Source organism: Homalodisca vitripennis, chromosome 7 (assembly GCF_021130785.1).
Source record: "Homalodisca vitripennis isolate AUS2020 chromosome 7, UT_GWSS_2.1, whole genome shotgun sequence".
NCBI lineage: Eukaryota > Metazoa > Arthropoda > Insecta > Hemiptera > Cicadellidae > Homalodisca > Homalodisca vitripennis.
The window spans coordinates 60673333-60696542 of record NC_060213.1 but is presented as its reverse complement, the minus strand read 5'-3'; the positions used below and the strand labels follow the sequence as shown (position 1 = coordinate 60696542).

Here is a 23210-nt window from a genome sequence, read left to right as displayed (position 1 = left end):
AGAAGCCTTTGTTGAACTCATAATACTTTGAGATTGCCTGTTTAAGTAAGAAAATTTGATCTATTGTGGACCTGCCTTTCATAAATCCTGATTGCTGTTCATCAATTATTGCTTCAGTATAAGGACTTAATCTTGATAGTAATATTTTTGAAAATATCTTGTAGACGGTGTTCAAAAGAGATATTCCTCTATAATTAGAACATAATTGTTTATCCCCCTTTTTGTGTAGAGGAATTACCACTGCTTCTCTCCATACCTCCGGTATAATTTCCTCTTCCCATACTTTTGTAATAAGTTTATGTATTTCTTTTATCAGGAATTTTCCTCCACTTTTAATAATCTCACTTGTAATTCCGTCTTCACCAGGAGCCTTATTGCATTTAAGCTTCGCTACCGCGTCTTCTACTTCTTGCGTAGAGGGTGGCATCACCTCCGGTTGTACATGTTGGTACTTTAATTCATCGTCAACGCTTCTGTTTGTACAGTGGTCACAATTCAGGAGTTCTTCAAAGTAGTCTTTCCACACTTTAACCCCTGATTCTTTGTCCATCACTAACTGTCCATTTTTGTCTTTTATGCCATAGCTTTTTGCTGAGACGCCTTGTTTGAAAAAACGGATTGTTCTGTAAAAATCTCTTGCGTTATTTGCTGTTCTGTCATTCTCAGCCTTGGTAAGTTTTCCGTTTAGGAAGTCTCTTTTTCGCTCGTCTAAGTACCACTCTGGTATTTCTGTTAGCTTCACAGTATTCTGTCCTAAGTCGTTCTGTCATTCTTCTACCTTCTTCATCCACCTTGTTCCTGCTTGCTAACCACCTGTGCTTTATTTCTCTTCTCTTGTTTACGGCTGTCCTGCATTCCTCTGTAAGCCAAGGATTCTTCTTCATATTTTCCTTTGTGCCACACACTTCCTTTACTGTTTCAGTGACTATAGTTTGTAAATTTTTCCATTGTTTTCCAATCTTGTCTGACTCAGTCATTTGTGTCTCTATGTTTTCATCTTCCAATATTTGGAATCTATTACTCAATTTAATTTCAAATTCCCTCTGCACTTCTGGTATTGTTATTTTGTCAGACGCTAATTGTTCTTTCCTAGGTGTTCTCTTTTTATTCACATTTATTCTTTGTCTTAAGCTAATTAAGACTAAATAGTGGTCTGTACCAAATTCTGCGCCTCTGACTGTGCGCACATTTGTAATGCTGCTATAATGTCTATTGTCTACTAATACATGATCAATTTGGTTGCTTGTTTTCCCATCTGGAGAAACCCATGTAGCTTTGTGAATTCTTTTCCTTGGGAACATTGTGCTACATAATTTCATATTTGCTGAACTAGCTAAAGTGAGCAGTCTCAAACCGTTTTCATTTGTTGAATCATGTAAACTCTCCTTTCCAGCTACTTCTGTCCAATAGTTTTCTTTGCCCACTTTTGCATTAGCATCACCCATCACCAACTTCACATCATATTGAGGCAGCTTATTTATCTCTTCCTCTAGCCTGCCATAGAATACCTCCTTCTCCTCATCTTCAGCCTCCTCTATAGGAGCATATAAGTTTATTAACGAAAGATTCTTGAATTTCCCGCTTAACCTAATATTGCACAGTCTTTCACTAATTGGTGTAAAACCTATTACTGATTCAGTAATATTTTTCTTCACCGCATATCCTACCCCTCTATAATATCTGCCATCGTCCGTACCACTATAATAAATTGCATATTCTTTGGTATTAATTTTCCCAGCCAGTGTCCATCTGGTTTCCTGCAATGCAACTATGTCTAAATTATACCTACTTAATTCTTTGGCTAAAATATCACACCCACCAGGCACCGCTAGTGTTCTGATGTTCCAGGTACCCAGTCTCAAATCCTTTGTACTTGGTCTTGGTTGTTATTATTATTTGGTTAAAATTACACTACATTACTTATTATAACATGTTCATAAAAAACAGCAATGGTTGTTATTATTATTATTATGGTTAATATTACACTGTTATAGAAATGATACATTATAACATTTTGTTATACTAAAAAATTTTTACTGTTTATTAGAAACTCCTCTACACTGTAAAGAGTATGTTTCACAAGCCACTGGCTTAGCTTTGCTTGAATATTCTTAGCTAGCCGTTCATGTCATGTGGGGAATATTAAGCTTAGGAATATTTCAAATTCCGTTTTTGCAGTGTCAATACTCTTCAGATAAGTATTTCATGTTCCACCTCAAGAAAAATAGTTTTTGTTGTATTTATATCAGCAAGATGTCGTGTTCTCATAATTACTACATACAAGATTCAAGATTCAAGATCTTTATTGGCCATTAAATAACATTTTCAGTTACAATAGGCTTCGTCATGAAAAAAACATTCCACATAAAAACTAACTTACTTACTACTAATCTAGTTACATTAACCAGATGTATTTTGTGACATATCAAACATGTTGCACTTCATGTACTCGTCAACAGAATAAAAGCTTTTGTCTTAAGCCAAGTTGAAATCCTTAATTTAAACTTATTACTCGGTAGTTCTCTTATAGCTAATGGTAGTTTATTGAATAATCTAGTTTTTTGGGAATTGTAACTATTATAAGTCCGAGTTAGTTTTACTTGAGGAACTACAAGATTATATCGAAACCTAGTGTTGTAATCATGTACTAACTCATGAGAGATAAAGGTGTTGATATTTTCTCTAACAAACACTAAATTCTGATATATATATATAAATACAAGCAAGAGTCATTATTTTAAAATTACAAAAAAACTGTCTGCAGGACTCTTGATTAAAAAGATCCGCCATTAACCTGATTGCCTTTTTTTGCCACAAGAAAACTTTTTTGGAAGCACCAGAGTTGCCCCATAGACGGGTACTATAACAAAGGTGTATATGAAACAGTCCAAAGTAGGTCATTAACAATGCTTCAAAATTAACACAGTACTTAAGTTTACGTAGGAGAAAGATTACTCTAGAAAGTTTTTTACAGATACCTTCCACATGTGGCCTCCAGCTAAGTTTACTGTCAGGTACAATCCCCAAGAGCTTAACAGGTTTAATGTAGTTATCGTCTAAATTTAAATTATTATTGTATGTAAAAATTATGTTTTGAGTCTTATTTTCATTTATAATAAGGTTGTTGGCTGAATACCAATCTTTAGCTTGTTGAAGAGCATTAATTAATTGTACATTAAGTTGCCACACATCCACATTAGAACAAAGAAGAGTTGTATCGTCTGCATAAAGTACAGACATAGATGAAACATTAACATGAAAATCATTTATAAAGACTAAAAACATAAAAGGACCAAGTACTGAGCCTTGGGGAACACCTGCTACCACCTTCTGATACTGTGACGAAACATTGTTTACAGTTACCATTTGCATTCTATTTGTTAGGTAACTTTGAATCAACTTTAATTCTTTGTTTCTTACACCATAAAAATTAAGTTTTAAAAAAGAATAGAGTGAGTAACAACATCAAAAGCCTTTGTTAGGTCTATAAGGGTAGAACCAATTACCTGTTTGTTTTCTAGACCACTAAAAATTGAATTTACTAGACATTCTATAGCCTTAGCAGTAGAGTGATTTGGCCTAAATCCAAATTGGTTTTTGTACAGTAGGTTTTCCATAAAATACTTATATAATTGTTTAAACATACAGGTTTCTATTATTTTGCTAAGGGTTGGTACAATAGTAATAGGTCTATAGTTCTCGGGCATTTCTTTTTGTCCTTTTTTAAAAAATAGGTGTAACTTTACAGTATTTTAGACAGTCTGGGAATTCACTTACAATTAAGATTTGGTTTATAAGGCAGGTTAGGGGTGATAAGATTTCATCAACTATATTCTTAAAGACAAAATTGGAAAGGCCATAAATATCTTCACTCTTCGATACACTTAAGTCAATTACTGCTGCTCTTACTTCACTAGTATTAAAAGCTTCCCAACTAAAGTTACTTTTAAAACAGTTTTGATGGCGAGAAAAGTTATGCAACAAATTACGGTAAGATAGAGTATTGGTATCAAAGTTCAAGCCAAGATTAACAGGAACATTTACAAAATGATTGTTACTGGAGTACTGGAGTAATGATTGTAATCAGGAGTTACTGGTACTGTCTTTACTGTCTCATACTGTCTTTACTTTTGGAAATAAAATCCCCTGCTTCCTTTCTGATTATCTGCCATGCCATTTTACATTTATTTTGGGAGTTCATGATGAGTGAATCATTTGCAGATTTTTTTGCTTTAGTGATTGCCCTTTTGTAGAGCTTCTTAAAATTCTTAAACCTAATCTTATCATTTACACTTAAGCTACTTTTCCATTTATCATAGAGAATTACCATATAAGACCTCATACGTTCAATTTCAGGAGTGTACCATGACAATTTAGGTTTTTTTGTTAGCTTTACTTTTAACATTAACAAGTGGACAATATATATTAAAATATGATGTTAAAATATTTAAGAACATTAAACAGTTTGCATTTACATCTAAACTATCATTTAAAAAATCCCAATCTTCACAATAACTGAGAGCTTCCTTAAGATTACTTATTCTAACAGGTGAAAAAAGATGTCTCATTTTAATCTTAGAACTATCCATATTCCTGGATTTGTTAAAACCCAATTTAATATCAACAAAGATGCCAGCATGATCGGAAATAATATCTTGCTTCAATAAGGTAAAATTGCATAGCTTTTTATCAATATTTGTGTACATGTTGTCTAGACAGGCCTTGTTTCTAGTTGGTAAACTATTTATAGAATATAAATCCATTGATCTAAGCGTATTTACAAAAAACTGAACATCATCATCACTCTCCAACTTTAAAATATCAACATTCAGATCTCCAGTTAAAATAAAATATTTACATTTTCTAATCATTAAAAAAAGACAATAACTTATCCAAATAATCAATAAAAGTGTTAAAATCAGAGTTAGGGGTTCTATAAACATTTAAGATAATAAGATTAAAATCAAGCAGCTTAATTGCAGAGGCTTCACATAGAGAATTAATACAAAAGTCAGAAATATCAGAACTCTGATATCTAGAACTTAAGTCTAGGCTTATAAAAATTGATGAGCCATCACACTTAAGGGGAGGTTTCCTACAGTAATATGACGCTAGTACAAATCCATTAGGAACAAATATTGACATTTCATCCTCATGTAGCCAATGTTCACTCAGACAAACCACATTAGTTTCAGTTTCTTCTAATATTATGTCTAGCTCATTAAGTTTACTTCTTAGAGACTGAATATTTAAGATTAGTAATCTAAGACTTTCTGTCACCAACTCTCCATTTCTGTTTTTTACCCCATATGGGTATGGGGTTTAAAACCTCTTTTGAAGAATCTTATTTTTCCTGTAGAAGTCCTTTGCGTTATTTGCTGTATTATCTTTCCCAGCCTTGTCAAGCAATCTATGCAGATACAGTCTTTTTTTCCGCCTCAGCAACTTGTTTGCCTCCCTGTTTGCTTCATTATAGCTTTCTCTATCCTCTACCCTGTTACTATTCATCCACGTTATTTTCCTTTTAACTCGGTCTTTCAGAGCTTGCTCGCATTCCTGATCAAACCATGGTTTTTTGTTTCTCTTCTTCCTACTACCACATACCTCTTCTGCTGTGTTCAGAACTACTTCCTTAAAATTAGACCATTTGGCATCTACAGAAAGATGGAGAGAGTACTTTTGCGAGCTACTAAATGTAGAGGACCAAACTAGGGACGAAGAGCAAGTTGGTGAATACTAATCATGTTCAACCAAATATAGAACCACCAAACCATAGAAGAAGTAAAGGATGCAGTCAAAGCGCTAAAGACCAACCAAAGCTCCTGGGAAGGATGAAATAACAGCAGAATTCTTGAAGAAAGGAGGAGAAATAATAGTGGAAAATCTATGGAAACTAATACTTCGTATTTGGGAGAAAGAAGAAATGCCAGCTGAATGGCAAGAAGCAATAATAATACCTATACACAAGAAGGGTGAAAAAGAAAGAGTGTGGTAACTACAGAGGCATCTCACTTACTCAGCATCCCATATAAAGTTTTATCCAAAATTGTTTTAAACCGACTTGAACATTATACAAATGAAATAATCAGGGAAGAACAGGCAGGGTTCATAAAGGGCAGATTAACCACAAAATCAGATTTTCATTTTCAAAGAAATATTAGCTAAATACTGGGAATATTAATAAAGAATTTTTTGCCATATTTATTGACTTTCAAAAAGCATACGATAAGCATAATCAGAAAAGAGTTGTGGACACAACTAGATAAATTTGGCATCCGAGAAAATTAATAAACTTAATTAAGATGAGTGTCACAGAGTCAAGAGGCTCAGTAAGAATTAATGGTCGGGGACTGTTGTACCTTTTGGGATAAACTCAGGAGTCAGGCAAGGAGATGGTCTTTCTCCAATCTTATTTAATATTGCCATAGAAGAAGCACTTCAGAGTGTAGCAGAGAGGGGATTTAGGGGTGGAAGTTGGAGCTAAACTAAACATCCTAGCTTTTGCAGATGATGTTGTCATATTTGCAGAAAATGTAGATGATTTGAGGTCACTAAACTAGACTATTTATGAGTGAGGCAGGGAAAGTGGGGTTGAAGACGAATGATGCAAAAACTAAATATATGCACTTGTAAAAGGAATCAAAATCAAAGAGGAGGACCCCTACAAATTGATGGGCATGTTTTCGAACAAGTGGAGAGAACTTTAAGTACCTTGGGGTCACAATATCAAATAAAAACACAGATGAACCAGAGATACAAAATAGGATCAACTCAGCAAATAAATGTGTATATGCATGCAATAGGATACTTTCAACCAAATCTCTCTCTCACAAAATACTAAAACTAGAATATACAAAACAATTATATGTCCAGTGCTTTTGTACGGATCCGAAACGTGGAGGCTAAATAAGAAAGGATGAGAAAAAGCTTCTAGTTTTCGAGAATAGAATTTTACGTAAAATTTATGGGCCATCATATGAAACAAGGGATATGGAGAAGAAAACATAATAGAGAAATCAGGGAGCTCTACAATAGTATGGATGTAATAGGAGAAATAAAGTGCAGGAAGACTCCGTTGGGCAGGCCATGTTTTCAGAAGAGAAGAGGAATGCAAACAGAGGAGGGTAATGTAACGGTAACCCAGAAGGAAGACGACCCCGTGGGAGACCGAAAGTGAGATGGTGGAACCAGGTGAAGGCTGATATGGAGAAGGTGGGCGCTTCAGAGGAAGATGCAGAGGGACCGTTCAAGATGGAGGAGCTTTGTTGGTGCGGGCTAAATATCACCTCCGATATAAATGGCCCTGGGAGTAAGAGTAAGTAAGTAAGTAATCTAAGACTAGACCCCAGAGTGTGTTTGTTTACCAAATTACACTTAGCTCTAGAGATAGGGTTATAAATTGTCATCATTGTTGTGGGTTAAGTAACTGGGTGCTGGACCTTCAGTGGAGAGTTTCCCGACCAGGATTTAGTAGATGGAGACGCTTGTAGAGAACCTGGTATAATTTCCACCGATGTCGACTGTTCTTCCTGACATCCAGGTGGAAGGGGTAGCTCTGTAGTCATCACTACAGCTGCTTCGGGGATTTTACTAGTCAGCCATTGTTTCCCTCTAAGGCTGAGGTGCATACCATGCCTAGTATGGAGACTTCTATCAGCCTTACTAGCTTGAACCAAACAGGGCTGTATTTCTAAATAGGCTAAGTAGGCTGCAGCCTAGAGCGGCAAAATTAAGGGGCGGCGGCAGATTTGAAAAAAATTAAAATATTAAAATGAAATATTTGTGAAATACAATATTATTTTCCTTATACGAGTTTAAGTTTGTGTTATATAAATAGAGCTTTTAGGAAACACATTACACTTTAATTTCCTATTTCGTTGTATGTATTACTACAAAAATATGTACGAACGCCTTGTTCCTTCGCGCAACGAGCGGCGATTCTGCCGATTTTACATTGGCAACACCCCCTGGCAGCCGGCAGCCCTGGGTGGCTGGCGCGACAGCTCTCCGCTCCCCACCACCTCTCCAACACTGGGCGCTCAGCTGATAGTCACCTGACGCTGTCACGGACCGACAGACGCACCCTCTGACTCACGACTCACACATCCACAGATTACACTACACTACAGTCTACAGTGACTACACTGCGCTGTCAGTTGGTGGGTTGATGTTAGTGTTGTGCACACGGCGGCACGGTTACGCCGGTTACGGTGTTATATAAGTCGTTGACTCGTTGTATTCAGCTAGTTCAATGTTAAAGTCAACAATCAATTGTAAGTATGATTGAATCTGAATGAGACTTAGATGTAAGAGTGGAGGTGAATGGAAAATTTTAGCTAACAAGTTAACCATTGCAATAACATGTGGGTCGTTGTCAAATCAACTGTCCTTTCGAGGTCCCAATATATACAATTTTTAATAACTTTAATTTTAAGGGGGGGGCGATTCACCATTGCGGTTTTAGCAACCTTTGGCCGGTCGGCTCCCATAAGCGCAATGTTAATTTCACGCTTGCAGGTTTGTCGAATTCAAATGATCATATTCCAACAGTGCTCACAAAATGTGCTCATAAAAAGTAATATTTTTTTTACGGAAATCTATTGACAACTAATCAATCTAGGGTTCTCGATTTTTTAATTTCCTCTCAAAAAAAATCTGTTTAGCCTTCAACGGGCGGTTAAAAAATCACTAATTTTTGGACTTTTTGCCAAGTCCCCTACACTATATTATTTAAATATTTTTTCAACATTTAAAAAACGGCAATCCTAGATCACCATTTGAGGAATACACCAATACTCTAAAAATTTAGGGATAACTTAATTCTGTGAGCAGTGATCATTTGAATTCCACGCCCACGATCGTTAGAGCACCCCCTTAATAAAATATACTCAATTGTCGTATGTGTTATCAATGAACCAATTAAAATTTAGGGATAATTACTTTACTTGCTTATTACCGCTGCTCTTGTACTTATTACTCCTTATAAACCTCATGAGTGTTACTCTCTACATCATGGAATGTTAGGTAGGTACCCTAAATCATGAGTGTTACTTGGGTAGTTTTTAAGGGAAAATTGTTTAAACTACAGATATTTTGGCATATTTAACATATGTTTTAGATAAGTAAGAACAGAAGTACTCTAAAACTCATTATTAAGACAAAATAAAATTTTTTTGCGAGTGAAACTCAAAGAAATTGAAAAAATCTTATAAAAAATTCATGTAAGTAATACAATGTATTTGCTTGCGTTCTCACAGAAAAAAAGTCCAACATTTTTCCAGATCCCCTTTTGGCTGGTATATGTGTGCCCTCCAGACCTTCTTCCCATATAAAAAGAGCTTTCAAATCTCGTTTTCTCCAGGACCCCTAGGATGGCAGTTACGCAGATTATGCTCCCAAATAACTGACTATTCGGTTCTAACGTAGAGTTTTATTATTTTAGGCTATACTAGCTTCTCTACAACTACAATGAGTGATGGACGGAAGAGGCTTTAGCGGTGCGGAGTACAAGAAACGGGGCGAAGAAGAAACTCGAAGAACAAGAACGTGTATTGAAACAAACCAAAAGGCTAGATTTGTTCTTTAAGACGCCAGGAGAAACAAGAGATTGCACCAGTACTTGAAGGACCTGCACTTGACGATTCCGTTGACGAGACGGCCGGCCAGCTGGACGACAATGTTTCAGCTGGGCCAAGCTGCTCAAATCCACCAGCTAATCTAGCAAGTTTAAACGAAGACATCATCATACCTCACGAGATCACCACTGAAAGCCTTTCGTTGGAGCTGCTGTCACCCTGCTGTTCCAGCGAAGATCCAGCTTTCTGGGTTTTGAATGATGCAACTCGAGATTCAATCGCAAAAAAATGGGTTCAAACAAAAATATCGACCTGGATTTCTCAACAGCGTCAGAGAATACAAGGATCAAAAACGATATTTATCCAAATCTCTGTTTCAACGAACATTGAAAAAATGGAGAGGTTCAGGACAGAAAGTGGATGGTATTCTCAAAAAGCAAGGGTTCTGTTTATTGTGGCCCTTGTTTTGGCATTCAATTTCAAAGAGAAATCCCAGTGTTTGATTGTAAAGACGGATTCAAACGACTGGAAAAATGGTGAAAGTCGGGCCAGTCATCACGAAAACTCACCAATTCACAAGTCGGCAATCATTACTCTAAAATCACGAGAAATTGCTCTGAAACGTGTTGGCAGTATGTTAATAACTGAGCAGCTAGACAAAGAAACCAATTATTGGAAAAAGGTTTTGGCCAGGGTTATAGCGGCCGTTAAGGCCTTGACATCAAGAGGCCTTGCATTAAGAGGCGATGATGAAATCTTTGGATCAAACAGAAATGGACATTTTCTTATGGCTTTAGAGCTTATCTCCGAATTCGACCCTTTTTTTAGCTACTCACATTGAAAAAATATGGTAATTGTGGAAGTGGTCATACAAACTATCTCTCTTCCCAAAACGTGTGAAGAAGTCATTGAATTAATGGCTCAAAATGTAAGACAAGAAATTTGTGAAGAATTGAAACAGTCAAAATATTTTTCTCTCATAGTTGATTCAACCCCAGACATGTCTCATGTAGACCAGTTGGTTCTTGCAGTCAGGTATGTTTTTAAATGACGGTGTACCCTGTGAACGATTTCTTACCTTCATCCCGTCAGTTGGACATACCGCAGAGGGTATGTTTAAAAGTGTGATGAGAGAACTAGGAAATCTGGAAATAAACATTGATGACTGCCGAGGCCAATCGTACGATAATGCCTCAAATATGTCGGGGACTTACAATGGTCTTCAGGCAAAGATAAAGAGCAAAAAGTCCTTTAGCTCTATTCATCCCGTGTGCGGCTCATTCTTTAAATCTGGTCGGATCATCTGCTGCTGAATCTTGTGAAGAAACGTGCAGATTCTTCATGTTTGCTTCAAGAACTTTATGCGTTTTTTACATCTTCTACAAAACGATGGGAGTGCCTGATAGGTGTAATGGAAGATTCTTATCAGAATAATAAGACTATAAAAAGGGTGTGTGTCCTACACGATGGTCGGCTAGGGATGATGCATGTCAGAGCTTGCGAGAGTCTTGGGACGAAGTGTACAAGGCTTTGACAACAATTTCAAAAGACCCAACAGAAAAGGCTACAACCAGATGTGAGGCTCAGGAATCGCTCGGAATCTAGAACGTTTTGAGACTGCATTTATGGTATGCTTCTGGAGCACTGCCCTCCATATAATTCACAAAGTCAGTAAAACTATACAAAGTGGAACGTTGACGTTTTGTTAGTCAGGGATTTTGTATGGTTCTCTAGAGGAATATTTTGTGTCAGAAAGAAACAACTTTTCTTATTTCGAGGAATTGGGTATGAAGATAACCAAAACTAAACATACGATTCATTCATACGAAAAAGACACAAGCAGACAAACCAAGCGAAAAAGTCTGGCCAGACGAAACCCGGAGTGAAGAAGTCAACCTGACTGGCAGAGATGACTTGAGAATTAACACATTTCTTCCAATTCTAGACTCCTTTATTTGTGAATTTAAGAGAAGAAAAGTGGCCTATAGTGACTTTGTAGATAAATTCTACTTCCTGACTCAATTGTGTGACAGCAAAACAGACATCAACATCACAGAAGAGGAACTAAGAAACAAGGCAACGAAACTTCATCAAATTTATCAAAAATGACTTAGATTCCGATTTTATTGAAGAGTGCATTCACTTCCAAAAACACTGTGCGGTGGGAATGGACAATCCCTCAGATAAAACGTTGGAAGGAATTTCTACCTTTTTGAGAAAGAACTCGTTGCATGATGTTTACCCTAACTTGGACCATAGCAGTACGAATTAGTTTGTGCATACCTGCAACTAATTGCGCGGGAGAACGTAGCTTTTTCCTGCCTTTCGAAGAGTTAAAAAACTACTTACGGACAAGCATTTCTGAAAAACAGGCTCAATTCACTTTCCCTCCTATGTATAGAAGCAAATTTAACAAAGAAGCTCTCTTATGAAGATTTAATTAAAGAGTTCTCAATTAAAAAGGCTCGTAAGAAAGCTCTGTAAAATGTAAATAGCCTACTGTATATACAATAAATTAGTTCTGTTAATCACACAATGAACTTGTATTAGAATGTACAAACGTTATTTTTAAATATTTCAACTCAATGCTTATAATAAACCAGTTATTCAAATAATTTTGTCAACTTTAATTTCACCTTGCAAAACCAATTTGATTGATTTAAATTAAACAATTTTCCAAGATTTGAAAATATTTAACAACATTCCAAGTAAGTGTAAGTCTGCAAAAAATACACATTTTCTAAAATGTGTGTTATTTGGGCTGCAGTTCCATATAGTTCCACCGGCACAATCGAATACGGAACATATCGATTGTTGATCAAGCTAAAACATCGTGCCGCGGCGTTAGGTTAGGTTATTTTCACGTTATTTTGTGTTTCTCGGTCGGTAAATAACGTGAAATAACCTAACCTAACCACCGCGTCGCGTTATTTCCCCGTTATTTGACTAAACATTAAAAAAATTTATAATACATTAAAAACTGTTACGAAATGCTTTAAAAACGCCATCCAAATTACTATTTTGTTCCTGAAAAAATGCAAATTTTCCCGGGGGGGGGGGCCGGACCGCCGGACCCACTTTTGGCGGGGGGGGTGTGCTCCCCTTTTTGGGGCGGCAAAATTATCTTAAGCCTATAGGCGGCAAACTGGTAAATCCGGCCCTGGAACCAAAGACATATTGCCAAGCTGTTCACTCAACCTTTTGAGTTCATTAGTTTTTCTGATTTCAACATTCACACAGGACCAGTCTGATAGATCAAATCTATTTGGTAAATCAACTAGAATAATCCTCTTATTATATCCTCTTACATAATATATAGTAAAGCTCAACTTTCAAAGTTCATCCGTATATGAATTCCAGGAGAGTCGGTTGTTGAGTGTAAACCATATATATATATATATATATATATATATATATATATATATATATATATAGAAAGATAAACCAAATATATGTGATTTTATACAGTTTGCGTTTTATTTCTTCACTGAGTATTTTACTATTTGTTGTCCAGGAGCGGGTAAAAGTCTGGTGGGTGTGACGGCATGTTGTACCGTGCGCAAACGCGCTCTAGTCCTGTGTAACTCCGGTGTCTCAGTGGAACAATGGAAACAACAATTCAAAATGTGGTCCACAGGTGAGTGGCTTCAGTTACTTTTAAGTTTGAAATTAAATTAAACAATGAGAAGCCTTTTGAGATGTGTATGGGACTTGAATAATCATTGGCCAGATATGTGTGGCTACTATTTTCATTAGGGAAGTCAAATTTATGTTATGTTTGTGTCAGTGGTTTTGTCTCATTAAAACCTTTAACTCTTTAAACAACACTGAAATTGTTAAAGCAAATCGCATTACGTAACTATTAGTTAAGAAACAAATTTTTCTAATTACAAAAATGACTTATTTTCATCCTGGTTTTACCAAAGAATTGTAATATACAGGGTGTCAATTAAGTCTGGAACCTCTTTTTTAATTTTTGAACCATAATAGAACGAAATACCAAAGTTCACACGTGCTTACTGGTGATAGTAGCGCACACATCTGCCCAATTACCGACCGGATAATCCCTTTAGGGGACGGTTCACAAGGAGTCAGACAAAATTCTTAAATAGCAGCATAGGTCAAGTTTGGTATCAAATTAAAGATATTACTTAGCAGAGTACAATGCCGCAAACCGGACTTAAAAAGGTGGATTCATTCAGTAGTTATAGCTATTTGAATATTAAAACAATTGAACAATGTAAATTATTAAGTATTACAAGTAAACACCAATTTTTAAGTACCTGTGATCAAAGTAAGTGTTCAAAATGTTCACCTCTCATCATCTGACAATGTATTAATCGAAGCCAGGAATCAATAATTGTTACCAATAACACAACTACTGTTAGAATGTGAAAGTGGCAGATTGAGTCATACACAGCATCCACAGAAACTTAACGTTTGGGCAGGTATTATAGGAAATCAAATTATGGGCCCATTATTTATCAATGGTAATTTAAATGGTGACTCGTATCTAGCAATGCTCCAAAATGAGATAATTCCTGCACTACATTCCTGCTGCTCTTGGTCGACAATTTCAAATAATTTATTTCCAACAAGATGGTGCGCCACCACACTTTGCTCTCCTTGTAAGAGAATACTTGGATACAATATTCCTTCAGATGGGTTGGAAGACGTGGTGCAGTAGAGTGGCCTGCTCGTTCCCCTGATTTTTTTTCTCCGCTGGATTTTTTTCTTTGGGGATACCTCAAAGATAAAATTTATCGTACTAAGCCTCGAGATTTGGCGCACCTAAGAAATCTCATAATCCAAGAAGCTCAAGATATTCCTCGTGACTACCTTCAAAATGCAGTGGATGGCTTTTACAACCGCCTAGGACATTGCCAGACGATGGTAGGGGAACATTTTGAACACTTACTTTGATAACAGGTACTTAAAAATTGGTGTTTACTTGTAATACTTAGTAATTTACATTGTTCAATCGTTTTAAAATTCAAATAGTTATAACTACTGAATGAATCCACCTTTTTAAGTCCGGTTTGTGGCATTGTACTCTGCTAAGTAAGACCTTTAATTTGATACCAAACTTGACCTATGCTGCTATTTAAGAATTTTGTCTGACTCCTTGTGGACCGTCCCCCAAAGGGATTATCTGGTCGGTAATTGGGCAGATATGTGCGTTACTATCACCAGCAAGCACGTGTGAACTTTGGTATTTTTTTATATTGTGGTTTAAAAATTAAAAAAGAGGTTCCAGACTTAATTGACACCCTGTATATATATATATATATATATATATATATATATATATATATATATATATATATATATATATATATATATTAAAATATTGTATCAACAAAATATATATAAACATTATTTGGAAACTGTTTAGTTTTTTAATGTATGAAAATTTATATTGGTGTCTAAATACGCACATATACTGTATATGAAGTTCCTAACTTACTCTACTAATGTTGGGGTACATAAAAAGAAAATGATGTTTCTTGAAGCTAATAATGATATTGTTTTTCTATTGAATAGTTAAAGTATTTTTCTATGTAAATAAAAGCATTACTTAATGTAAATGTACAATGAAGACACTTAATGTAATTTACAATGTAAATACAAACAAAAGTTAATTGACTCATAACTTATTTATATAAACATAAAAATTAAATATACATATAATTTATGAAAACAATAAAACTTATAAATATTAGTCTAAAATCATCTGTATGGGTCAGGAGATGCTGGCTGTGTTTCTTTTTACGATAAGTAGCACTATATTTGTACCTCGAAGAAAGATATAGTCTTCCTATCACTCGTAACTTTGAAGAACGATACTAAGAGACATTGTAGTTTAATGTTTGTATGACAGTTACTGTTATTAAAGTATACTGTATATATGTACATTTCCATGACCATATCTATTACATGTAAGTGTGTCTAATGACAATAAATAGTTATATTCTATTCTACTACTGCATTTGAGTAACTTCAAATATATTTCACGGGAAACAGTGTCAATGGCATGGAGCTCAAGGACGGAATTTGTGGACATTCATATCAATGAAGGTTAATTTGAGGTGCTACTCAATGGGTCTTCCATAAAATATTTTAGTTGCTCCCCACCTCCCCATTTTGGGGCGAGAGGGTATAGTTATAAAATATGCAAAAACAACTTCAGTTCATGTTATAGCATTTCCCTAATGGGCGGTTGAAAATATTCAGCCCGTTAAAAGGGGGGTGAGGAGAGACTTTACACCACTCTGTGTGTATATGTATATATATATATATATATATATATATATATAAATATACCACACATTTTTATACTGTATTTTTCATAGTTAATACATTGTAAATTGAGGTAGTTTTCTTTCACCGGTTTACCATTTTGTTCCTTATTTGAGACAATTTTATTTCTTTCTCTTTTTAGACTTACTGTCTAACTGTCTATTTTCATTCGCTTAATGTGCAGAACACCAAGCAAAGAAAAGGGGCAAGTTGATTCTGTAAGAGGGGGAAGTATCGATAAAAAGCGCTCAGACTAAAGATGATTTGAACCTGCTTTACTTCCGACTTGGCTAAAAACAGTCTCTTTAACCATAATAGTGTTTCAGTAAATTGTGAGGTAGTATAATAATATGGTAATCTTTCTTACAGATTTATAGCATATTAGCATTAGTATGGTCTGATAGAGTGTTCTATTTGTTAGCGGACGACAGCATGATCTGCCGGTTCACGTCAGAGGCCAAGGACAAGCCGATGGGCTGTGGGATCCTGGTAACTACTTATTCCATGATTACCCATACACAGAAAAGATCGTGGGAAGCGGATCAGACCATGAAGTGGCTGCAGGAGCAGGAGTGGGGCATCATGGTGCTTGATGGTAACATAAATCTTCATCAATTATTTTTATATCTGTAGGTAGGATAAAGTCTTTAATAAAGCAACTGCCAGTATAAAAAAAATTACTTGGCATGTAACCTATCTTTAATTAATAAACATTTTAAACCATAAATTGGTTTCAAACATTATTTTCTCATTTCTTAATAATATTTTTTTGCAGTGGAAAATGTGTGTGGAATTGTGTAAACTTATTAATCATGTCATTCCAATATTAAATATGTGTAAATAAGGATACACACGACGCGCACATGCTAGAACATCCACTTGAGAATGTATTTTTCCAAATGTTGTCATAAATTTGGATACATGACACGTTCTGAGTGTGTTTAGTAGATGTACAGCTGGTAGAGATGTTACGGTTTTCTTATATTATGTATTTACAGTTTGAAGCAATCCATTATTTACTTACTTTAACTTTGACAGCCCGCCTAGAAAAACTTTTAATTTAATTAACCCATTCAAGACATTGGACGGGCAGTTTCCGTCCTTCACTTCGCGCGGCCCAACGGCTAAAGACGGGCCGCGCCCGTCCGCTAGACACTACATCGACGTAGTTGAATATATTGCCGATAGATCGCAGAGGCATTCACATTTGCTGCATATTTTGTTCTCAATATTCTAGTCTATGTTTTTCTTCTTCTTCGTTGCTGAAAATCATCTGATATTGCCTCAAATCATCTTGGCAAAACAGCTTTCTTTCGTTTGTAAACAGTCAAGATGGCGTCTCGCGACCGGAATGATGTGTTCGTAAATTCAGATTATTTTGCGACTTACGTTGTTAATTTTTTAGATGAAGTGGTGATGAGGAATGTGACAGCGAACAAGATGACATGATACATGAAAATAATTAAATGTCTGATGGTACAAACGTTGACAGCAGTGATAATGAAAGTGACGATAACCCACCGGCTAGGCCTTGTGATTTTGCGTGAAGTGTTGGACCAAATACTGTTAGTACAATGCGTTTTACCGGCAATGATGGAATAAATCCTATCATTTCGAGGTAGTTAAGAGAAAACTGCACTGAATCAGATGTGTTTAATCACTTCTGTGACGAAACTTGTTGGGCTCAGGTAACCCTTTGGTAGGCTTCCCGCTTGTGGAGAATCACCACTGCGCCTTCAAGGAAAGTTTTGGGGGCATTTTATTGAAAAGATACCTCCAACCACCAAAGCCAAGCCCTCAAGAAAATGTAAAGTTTGTGCCTCACAGGGGAAAAGAAGTGAAACAGTCTACCAATGTAAAAAGTGTCATGTTCCACTTCATCTGGGAACATGTTTTGAGGTGTTTCACACCCGAACCAAATTCTAAAGATGTATATTAAAAATTTGTAAATGATGTAAATATATTTATATAAAAAAAACTAACATTTTGTGTTCATACAATAACAAGGAATAACTAGAGTAAATGTATAATATTCATAGCATGTTATACATTAAGTGTTATGCAATGTGCACCTGTTCTTACACGAAAGCATGGAAAATATCCAGTTCTGTAGTCCAAAAATTATAGTAATTTATTCAGTCACGAATGGGTTAATTTATGTATTTGTGTGTGTATTTGACAATGCTTGTAATTGTGCAAAATGCAACATGAAAATAATGGATTGCTTCAAGCTGTAAACATATACTTGTAATAAAAGATTTATACCAGCAATCCCAGAACTAGTTCAAAATAGAATATTATATATATATTTTTTTTACTAATATTATTTAATACAAAATTTATTTTCAATACACAAACAAATACAGTAGAACTCTAACTATCCGGATTAATTGGGACTGGACTTGACCCAGATAATAAAGTAATCTAATAAAACTTCTCCACTATTTATATTGCAATTAACAGCTTTTGAGAGATGACATGCTAGAGCGAGTAGCAGTTCTTTATATACCATACATAAAAAATACTTCTATGCTTCAAACTTACATTTTTCAGATTTTTTCAAAATAATGTATTTACAATAATTATTGTCAATACTTGATTATTCAATAGTGTTCTCTCTTGTCGTTTGATAAGTAACAAGTCAGTTTGTTTACAGAGGTACATACGATCCCAGCCAAGATGTTCCGTCGTGTTCTCACCATCGTGCAGTCTCATTGCAAGCTTGGTCTCACTGCCACGCTGCTGCGAGAGGACGACAAGATCGCAGATCTCAACTTCCTCATTGGTCCCAAGCTGTATGAGGCCAACTGGTTGGAGTTGCAGAAGAAAGGGTTTATTGCACGTGTCCAGTGTGCGGAGGTCTGGTGTCCCATGACGCCTGAATTTTACCGGGAATATCTTCTCTGTCGGACCAGTAAAAAATTGGTGAGTGGACCTGAAATCTTTTGGAAACTGGGGATATGGATCTTCCAACATCTCTAAATGTGAGAGCTGTGTAACTCAATCACGATTTATTGAAGATGTTGTTGGATTAATTTAGTGTAAAATAATTTATTTATAATCACTTTTATTTACACCATGTAATTATTTTTTGTTATGGATCATAAACTAAAATTGTTCAGATATTTCAGTTTTAACATGTTTTTTTTCACGTTTTAAGTGTCATCAGTAAATATTTTTTGTATGAAAAATAAACCGAAGAAAATATAATCACAGCAAATGAAGACATATTAAATTATTCCAATATCCTGATGTTATAGGTGATTTTTGTGTTGAAACAAGGATACCTGTTCATTTCAAAAAGACATTTGCATTATTCATAATAATATTGATTATCAATTTCATTCATATTTCATGTGCTGACATTGATTTTCCCTCAAGACATATTGGATTTTAATGATTCTGTGTTTTCCAGCTCCTATATGTGATGAATCCCAACAAGTTCCGAGCATGTCAGTTCCTGATTCGCTACCACGAAAGACGAGGAGACAAAACAATTGTGTTTTCTGACAACGTGTTTGCTCTCAAACACTATGCCATCAAGATGAATAAGCCCTACATCTATGGCCCGACCTCACAGGTCAGTAACCGTCATGATTAATGATTGTAGATGCACTGTGAGTTCCAACTTTTCAATTAAATACATGTTGGCACTGTTATGTTTCAGAGTGAGAGAATTCAGATTCTGCAAAACTTCAAGTTTAACCCAAAAGTGAACACGATTTTTGTGAGTAAAGTGGCTGACACTTCGTTTGATCTGCCAGAGGCTAACGTGTTGATCCAGATTTCCTCGCATGGCGGCTCTCGAAGACAAGAGGCCCAACGACTCGGTCGAATTCTTCGAGCTAAAAAAGGTATGTTTATCTGGAATGGTTGAAAATTAAACAGAAGCTATCCAATTGATATTTCTTATATTACTTTATCATTTGTCTAAGACTCAGATGTGTACACTACTTACAATTAGTGATTGTTCATAAACTTTGTATGAACCTTTGTGAAGACTATTATTGATTGAACATTGGATGTCAGGTGCGATTGCGGAGGAATACAATGCCTTTTTCTACACTCTGGTGTCACAGGACACCATGGAAATGGGATATTCACGCAAGAGACAGCGGTTTCTAGTCAACCAAGGCTACAGCTACAAGGTCATTACCAAGCTTGCTGGCATGGACGAGGTATGGACATTGTCAATTTTGTGGTTGTACCTAGTCTCTACAAGAATCTTTTAATTGCTCATTTTAACCTACTTATATTAAGTTTTCATTCAGATATGAATTGCACAGGTCAGTCAGTATTCAGCTATACGTGTCAAATTAACTTTATGGTATTATGGTAGACTCTTAAGTGACTAAAGCAAGATTGGTATTTTTACCGCTGTAGACTTTTTACTCAAAGTTTAATCAAATCAAATCGAAATTCCTTTATTTAAAATATTTTAAAGACATGTAATAGAGAGTTACATATTAAGTTAGATATAATAAGCTATAGTATGAAAAAAAAAATAATTGGAACAATGTTGAAAGTCAAGAGCAAAGAAATTCATCCAGTGAATAGAAAGGATTTTCCTTCAGCCAAATGCTTAGTTGTATCGCTGGTGTTGTTGATCTTCTGTTCCCTTTACTGTTTCAGGAAGGTTTATAGTACGCGGTTAGGATTTCATAAGTTGAACTATTCCTTTATCCGTGTGCTTAATTTCCACTATTTGGTTGCTGTTGACAAGGTAGCTTCCAAACTTGTTAGCTGATGTCCCTTCAATACCAAGAGTTTTATCAAAAGTTGGTTGTAGTTCAGACATTTAAACGCTTTACTGTAATCCAAGAGTATAGCTGTGGGAATGTTTTCAGATTCCAAGTGGTGAATAATAGTTTCTACTATGTCAGCTAATGCTGAGATAGTTGATTTTCCAGGAATAACGTCATGTTGTTTAGTACTGAGTAAGTTGTGTTGTTTTAGACGGTTGACTAGTCTGGACAAGATAACTTTATCTAACACTTTATAAAATGTCCATTTATTAGAATCTTCCTATTTCATATGAATCTACAAGTACTGATCTCAGGACAATTTCCCACTTTTGCATGTCTAGCAGACTTTGACACTCATGAGATTTAAATATTGTATGCTTTGAGGTAAAAGGTGGGATCTTTATGTTTTTTATGTGTTTTAATGGACATGGAATTGTGTAAAAGTCTCTTTCCTTGATAGAACAATGATCATGTTATTCTGCCAGGAGCCAGACATGATGTACAAGACGAGAGATGAGCAGGCTCAACTGCTGCAACAAGTCTTGGCTGCCAGTGAGACAGATGCAGATGAGGAGAGGATCCCAGGTGAGGGAGGCGGAGCTCGTGCTGGACCATCCGGTGCAAACCGACGCCAAGGCAGTCTATCATCTATGTCCGGTGCTGACGATGCAGTGTACATGGAATACCGGCGCCAATACCTTGCCAACATCAAGCATCCCTTGTTTAAGAAGTTCCGAGGCTAATGTATATTTTTGTGTACCAATAAATCGTATTTATATTTGTTAATCAATTGTCATTTTTCATGTGTATAACCCTAGATGCTCATATTAGTTTTGTGTGAGTTGTGGAGGGAAGAGTTGTTCTACTATATTAATTCTTTGGATATGGTTCAAACATAAAAAATGAATTAAGTTTCTTTGGTTCATAAGTTTAAGAGATTTTGCATAATTTATGTATCGCTTTTCCTCCGCAACCCCTGACGTGGCCTTATGCAACCACTAGGTTGAGATTGAGAATCCCTGCTGTAGACTCTGTTGGTTTTTTTACATTAGGTAGTTGTGCCAATCACAGACAGAAGCTAAGGCACAACTAACAATCTACTGCAGATTGTGAGTTTTGCATATTTTATTTGGTTTGTTTGTGTTTTAACACAAACAACATCTATGGAAAGGTTGTATCAGATAAAGATTTCTTAGCTATCTAGTGATATAGCACCTATTTAAATATACTCTTGATAGTGTGAAAGAAAAAATGTAATTTTTTTTATCTACCAAGCAGGCATGATATTGTTAAATAGTCTTGTATAAATACAGAAATAAATAAATCAAATTAGACATTAAGAGACCGAGGAGCAAATTAAAAAATGTAAGATTAGTAGAAATAAATGGTGCGACAAAATACTTGCATAACGGCACGGAATGCATTTCAACACTAGAGGAAAGTAGTGGCTGGCTAGTAAGATCGATAAAGCTGTGATAGGATATAGCGGTAAAATGTCTCCTACAGTACATCTGTGTATTGCAGCAGAACATACAGTAGAACCCCTCATATCCGGCCACCATGGGACCGAGCCCCTGGCCGGATAACGATTCGGCCGGATAAACCAACCTACAGTACACAGCACTTGACGAAACAAAACAATTGTACTGTACTGTACTAACCGCACTGGAAATAATCAACGAACTGTTTACAGGTTAAACCTATTAGCTCAACTGAGGACAACACAGGAAAATGTAAACAAACAGATACACCAAAATAACGCAAGAGTCGTGGAAGAGTGCGTGCAACTGCGCGTCTGCAAGCCGTGGTAAATAAATTTCGATATTGGCTTCCGGGAAGTGGCCGGATAAACCGAGGTGCGGTAAAACCGAGGCCGGATATGAGGGGTTCTACTGTAGTGATGAAAAGGAGCAGCATAAGTTGTTGAGACGCTGTAGGAAAACAGGCTTCTTTCACAGTCTGGCCTTCTGATAAAACAATTAGTAAACAGCAATCAACTAAGTCCCTCACTTTATTTAACCAAATATCCATTCAGTTAGAATAAGGTTTATATGTTATATTTCAGGATTGCTACTATTTTTTTTAGAGAGTAATGGGTTATGTACAAGGTGGAAGGTAAATAATTGTTAAATAAAAAAACGCAATATACATAGTAGATAAGTAATTTAAGTCAAATCAATGTTAAATTCTTTAAACAAATTTGTCTGATCATGTTAGTACTGATGTAGAATTGCAAGGGTTAGGTTTGTTATTAATTATATTACGTATTAAAAAAGAAAATAATAGATGCATCTCCAGCCTCCATTCAAAACTTAAAATTTAATCTGAACAGAGCAGACTGTTGATGCTTTTAATATTTTTAACTTATATAAACAATTTCTCTAGAAGAATGCTGTGTAGTTTAGGATGTTAAGATGAAATTGAAAAACAGGTCAAAGCTTAAATGGTTTACACCTCAATTGTATAAACTAAAGGATCTAGTAACAGCATTGCATAACATATTTAACCCTGCGACACTGTGGGGTAAATGTGACCCCACGTGGGAATTTTCGTTCTTAACTCCCCAGCAGTTGGCAACCATTCCTCGTTT

General features: G+C 35.8%; 1 protein-coding gene across 1 annotated transcript in view; it reads left to right on the top strand.

Annotated features, from left to right (window-relative positions):
* The window catches only part of LOC124365902 (general transcription and DNA repair factor IIH helicase subunit XPB), a 44873-nt gene extending 23467 nt beyond the window's left edge, over positions 1-21406 (top strand). The window contains exons 10-16 of the mRNA XM_046822020.1: positions 13090-13212; positions 16297-16470; positions 18532-18800; positions 19291-19455; positions 19543-19729; positions 19905-20053; positions 21106-21406. Coding sequence (XP_046677976.1) covers positions 13090-13212; positions 16297-16470; positions 18532-18800; positions 19291-19455; positions 19543-19729; positions 19905-20053; positions 21106-21363 — 1325 coding nt within the window. The 3' untranslated portion in view covers positions 21364-21406. The remainder of the gene's footprint in view (positions 1-13089; positions 13213-16296; positions 16471-18531; positions 18801-19290; positions 19456-19542; positions 19730-19904; positions 20054-21105) is intronic.
* The last annotated feature ends 1804 nt before the right edge of the window (positions 21407-23210 follow it).